At 34.3% G+C, this 6,050-nt stretch overlaps 1 protein-coding gene across 1 annotated transcript in view; it reads left to right on the forward strand.

The window, feature by feature from the left end:
• The first annotated feature begins 1,709 nt into the window (after window positions 1-1,709).
• The window catches only part of LOC119602146 (ATP-dependent DNA helicase Q5), a 5,246-nt gene continuing 905 nt past the window's right edge, over window positions 1,710-6,050 (forward strand). The window contains 5 exon segments of the mRNA XM_037953502.1: window positions 1,710-2,038; window positions 2,122-3,437; window positions 4,507-4,651; window positions 4,654-4,949; window positions 5,011-6,050. The exon segment at window positions 5,011-6,050 is cut by the window's right edge and continues 341 nt beyond it. Coding sequence (XP_037809430.1) covers window positions 1,921-2,038; window positions 2,122-3,437; window positions 4,507-4,651; window positions 4,654-4,949; window positions 5,011-6,050 — 2,915 coding nt within the window. The 5' untranslated portion in view covers window positions 1,710-1,920.

The following is a 6,050-nucleotide window of genomic DNA, read 5'->3' on the forward strand; positions in this document are numbered from 1 at the left end:
AAAAATTTCTCAGTAATATTTCTGTACAGATAAGCAATACTTGTACCATATTTCATATGGATATCTTAATTAAGTAATGCGTTATGCGCGTTTAAGTGATTTTCGAGAGGGGACCTTGTATGGGAGCTATGTCCAATTATGGACCGATCCAGAAAATTTTTTCTCTGAATGAATTCTATTGACATAAGATTTTAATTTGTAAAATTTTGTAAAGATTTCGACATTGTGACGGAAGTTATTAACAAAAATCCCATTTTCCGGGAATATGTACTTTTGTATGGGAGGTATATGAAATTGTGGACCGATTCTGGCAATTTTCAGCAGGAGTCAAGCTCTTATGTAGAAACGAATGTATGCTGATTTTCATGGAATTATCTTTCATAGTTTTCGAGAAAATTACATCAGAATGTGTAAAAAATGCTTATTTTTTTCGAGGTTGTTTCAAATTTTGATTCATAACTTTTCCCGGTGTAAACCGATTTTGCTCATTTTCAATACCAAACTGCCTAGGACAATAATAAATATTTTGGGTGAATTTCGATAATTTTTATTGCTTCGTGTTAACGTGAGAATGTTTTATACAGACAGACAGACAGACGGACGGACGGACAGACGGACATAGCTAAATCGACTCAGAATTTCATAAGGCCCAAGAATATATATACTTTGTTGGGTCTCAGATGAATATTTCTCAGTGTTACAAACGGAATGACAAACTTATATATACCCTCTATCACCACTGATGGTGGTGGAGGGTATAAAAATATTTCATTAGGTTAGTTTATATGGAAAGTCGAGGCATGTTTTTAGAAACAATGTTTTTGAAGATCCCAATTATCTACAGGATCCAAATCTCGATTCAACCTAGAAGAATAAAACCTTCCGGGAATATGTACTTTTGTATGGGAGGTATATGAAATTGTGGACCGATTCTAGCAATTTTCAGCAAAGATCAAGATCTCGTGTAGAAACTTATTCATGGTGATTTTCATGAATTTATCTTGCATAGTTTTCGAGAAAATTGCATCCGAATGTGTAAAAAATGCTTATTTTTTTCGAGGTTGTTTTAAATTTTGATTCATAACTTTTCCCGGTATGAACCGATTTTGCTCATTTTCAATAATGAATATTTTCGGTGAATTTGGTGTACTTCCTTTGCTTAGTTTTAACGTGAGCGTGTTTTAGGCAGACAGACGGACAGACAGACGGACATAGCTAAATCGACTCAGAATTTGATAAGGACCCAGAATATATATACTTTGTTGGGTCTCAGATGAATATTTCTTGGTGTTACACACGGAATGACAAAGTTATATATACCCTCTATCACCACTGATGGTGGTGGAGGGTATAAAAATATTTCATTAGGTTAGTTTATATGGAAAGTCGAGGCATGTTTTTAGAAACAATGTTTTTGAAGATCCCAATTATCTACAGGATCCAAATCTCGATTCAACCTAGAAGAATAAAACCTTGATATTTAAAATTTTAAGAAGGACGTTCTGCAAAAGGTCTCCGAACCTTTCATCTGATATACCAAGTATCCAAAGTGTTTAAAATCCCTTTTTTTAATTACTCGGTGGCCTCTTTATTCAATATCGGTGAAAAAATTCAAAATAACGACTGAAAACTTAGCCGGCTTGAACTTGATATTAATCCGCCGCCGAAGTGATTAATTTCTAACGCCGTCATCGTTAATGTTTGTCGATGCTGGTCTTTGCACAGCTGTTGGCGCCTTTTTGACAGATGTGTGTGTGTTTTTTTTCGCATACGGAAAAACAAAACGAGGAAAGAATAAACACACAAAAATAAAACAATTTTTTATTTTAATTAAAAAATAAGTAATAATAATGCAATACTAATAAATTAAAAAGATATTAAACAAAAATAGTTATTAAAAATAATAAAAAAAACAACAAAATGAGTGCCGACAAAGATGAAGTAGAGGTGAAGATGTATGAAAATTTGGAGAAATATTTTGGCTTCAAAGAATTCAAGTCAGAGTTGCAGAAAAAAGCCATCAAATGTGCAGTAAAAAGTCAGTGGTGGTTAACACAATTAACGAAATAACTTTTAACAAGTGTTTGTTGTATTAATTGTTGTAATTATTTTGTATTACAGAAAAACGTGATATTTATGTGAGTATGCCTACGGGCTCCGGCAAGTCTCTGTGCTTTCAACTGCCAGGCCTTATAGCCGAGGGTCAAATTACTATAGTTTTTTCACCCCTGTTAGCTTTGATTAAGGATCAAATTGATCATTTGGCCAAATGGAAGATACAGGCCGATTCGTTGAATTCAAAAATGTCTCAAAAGGAAAGAGATCGTGTGGTGAATGATTTAAAGGCCATTAAGCCAAGCATACGTTTCCTGTATATCACTCCCGAACAGGCGGCTACCAAGGGATTCCAGGAATTACTGGCACAATTAGTGAAATATGATAAAATTGCTTATGTGGCGGTAGATGAAGCTCATTGTGTTTCCCAGTGGGGTCATGATTTTCGTCCAGACTATTTGAAATTAGGTGAATTGCGTAGGAAATATCCCAAAATTCTGTGGATGGCTTTAACGGCCACAGCCTCGAAACATGTTCAAGAGGACATATTTAAGCAGTTGAGTTTAAATCAACCTGTAGCAAAATTTTCCACACCCAGTTTTCGTAAGAATCTCTTTTATGATGTCGTTTTTAAAAATTCCATCGAAGATGATTTCCAACATTTGGCCAATTTTGCTCTGCATTGTTTGGGTGACGAAGAAGAGTTTCGCGAGACACCCGCTGCCAAACGTGGTTGTGGCATTATTTACTGTCGTACTCGAGAAAATGTGGAGAGGGTTGCTTACGGAGTTTCACGCCAGGGAGTGGCAGCCATTGCTTATCATGCCGGCCTAAAGGGTGGTGAACGTGTTGAGGCTCAAGAAAAATGGATGAAGGGAGATTATCCCATCATTGTAGCCACCAACAGTTTTGGCATGGGTGTTGATAAAGCCACGGTAAGATTTGTCATACACTGGGATGTTCCTCAAAATGTGGCGGCTTACTATCAAGAATCTGGTCGCGCTGGTCGTGATGGTCTTAAGTCCTATTGTCGTCTCTACTATGGTCGTGAAGATGTCAAGTCTATACGTTTCCTACTACAAAATGATATCAACCGTTCTCGCTCTTCGTCGTGTTCGGGTAAACAAGAAATGGCTCAGCGAGCTATAAAAAATTTCGATGAAATTGTTACATTTTGTGAGATGTTACAGTGTCGCCATAAATTGTTTTCGAATTATTTCGGTGATCCACCACCAGATTGTGTGGATAAATGTGATGTTTGTAAGAATCCGAAGAAAATGGAAAAGGCTCTACAGACCTTTCATCGTTTGTGTATGGATGGGGCTTTTAAGACGGGCATTTCTTTGGAAGATAATTCAGATTTATATGAAGGTAAGGGATTTGTCTATCTCTCTATCTATCTATCTCTCTATCTATCTATATCTATCTATCGATCTATCTATCTATCTATCTATCTATCTATCTATCTATCTATCTATCTATCTATCTATCTATCTATCTATCTATCTACTATCTATCTACTTATCTATCTATCTATCTATCTATCTATCTATCTATATCTATCTACTTATCTATCTATCTATCTAATCTATCTATCTATCTATCTATCTATCTATCTATCTATCTATCTATCTATCTATCTATCTATCTATCTATCTATCTATCTATCTATCTATCTATCTATCTATCTATCTATCTATCTATCTATCTATCTATCTATCTATCTATCTATCTATCTATCTATCTATCTATCTATCTATCTATCTATCTATCTATCTATCTATCTATCTATCTATCTATCTATCTATCTATCTATCTATCTATCTATCTATCTATCTTCTCTATCTATCTATCTATCTATCTATCTATCTATCTATCTATCTATCTATCTATCTATCTATCTCTATCTATCTATCTATCTATCTATCTATCTATCTATCTATCTATCTATCTATCTATCTATCTATCTATCTATCTATCTATCTATCTATCTATCTATCTATCTATCTACTATCTATCTATCTTCTATCTATCTATCTATCTATCTATCTACTATCTATCTATCTATCTATCTATCTATCTATCTATCTATCTATCTATCTATCTATCTTATCTATCTATCTATCTATCTATCTATCTATCTATCTATCTATCTATCTATCTATCTATCTATCTATCTATCTATCTATCTATCTATCTATCTATCTATCTATCTATCTATCTATCTATCTATCTATCTATCTATCTATCTATCTATCTATCTACTATCTATCTCTCTATCTATCTATCTATCTATCTATCCTATCTATCTATCTTACTATCTATACTATCTATCTATCTATCTATCTATCTATCTATCTATCTATCTATCTATCTATCTTCTATCTATCTTTCTATATCTATCTTTCTAATTGTGACATAACAAAACATTCTCTCTTTTTAATTCAGGAGGTCGTGGCGGGCATCAAAAGAACAGCCCAAGAATACAACGAAGGAGATGGCGGCTCCGATGATGAGTCCGGTGATGTTTCACATGCTCAATTAGCTAAAAAGGCTAAACGTGACACCGAAGACTTTATACGCAAACAATTTCAATTACGAAATGTTTAGATGCAGCTAAAGAATTGGAACAGGAAACCGCCACACATATGACACGAATACATCAGGCGCATGCGACCACAACAAAAGTGGCAGGACTAAAAATATCAATGCGTGAGAATTACTTAACAGCGTTAGCAGATGCCCTTAAGGCAAATGTACAGAATAGTGAAGAGGACCGACCTAGAAGTGCCTTAGTTCAAAGAGACTATGAAGCGGTGGCAGCAGATATTGAATACGAATGCTTCTCCAAACAAAAAGTGGCCAATATGTATAGACATGCAGTAGCAAAAGAGGTAAGATAATGTTATACTTTTAAAGTCGGAATTAAAAAAAAAGAAATTTTCTTTCGAACAGCTTGCACTTATAAAACAATTGACCAGCAAGCAACGTTTAATGCCGGTACTAATGGATTATGTACCCAAACCTGAAGCTAAGAAGAGTGTTTGGAACGGCGGCAGTGTGGAATATTTCCAACGTAAACTTAAGGAATTGGAAGAACAAAATCCTCAAAGTGCAGCCAATAGTAGCAAAAGTAAAAACGATTTACCAAAAGCATTGAGAAAACCCAAAAGTTATAAACAAGACATGGCTAAGCAAACCACCATTGGCAGTTTCTTCAATGCCTCTAAAGATTCAAATGAAGATTCTTCCAATACCAGCACAGAGGACAAAGAGCCAGAGGAAAATGCCAATATGGACATTAAGTTGGAAAAAATTGATTCCCCTGAAAATGAGGAAGAATTGGGTATTAAATCAGAAGAGGAACAGGAAAAAATGGATGTAGATACTGAACCTGGTGCTAGTGAAGACAATTTAGAATTATTGATTTCTAAAGAACAAGAATTGAAATTACAAATTGAAAAACTGGAACAAGAAGAAAACGCAGAATTTAAAGAAGAGGAAACCATGTCAAAAGAAAATAAAATGGTTAATGAAAATGACGAAAAATCATCAACGTTTAAAAAATCCTCTTCTTCATCATCTTCTTCATCTTATGGTCATCTATTTAAAGCTAAAAGAACATCACATTTCCATAAAGACTCCAAAGACAAGTATCGCAGTCATTTAATCTATACACCACCTGACCCTGAAATGGATAATAATAAAAACCAGGATAATGATGAAGAGGAGGAGGAACAAGAAAAGGAACCGGATGATATACTTTCATTATTGGATAAAATTGAAAATGAAAAGAAGAAATTTGAAGAAAGAAAAGAAAAGTTAAAGGAAAGAGAAAAAGAAAAAGATAAAGAAAAATCTTCAACTAACAACGGCGGCAGTTCAAATAAAGACAAAACAAACTTCACTTATAGTCAATACTCAACAAGTAAAGATAAAGCTACAAACGATAAGATCTTTTTAAAACCATCCTCCTCGACATTGCCCTCAACAAT

This window comes from Lucilia sericata, unplaced genomic scaffold (assembly GCF_015586225.1).
Source record: "Lucilia sericata isolate MDLA Ls3-8-SP2 unplaced genomic scaffold, ASM1558622v1 Contig000210F_arrow, whole genome shotgun sequence".
Lineage (NCBI taxonomy): Eukaryota > Metazoa > Arthropoda > Insecta > Diptera > Calliphoridae > Lucilia > Lucilia sericata.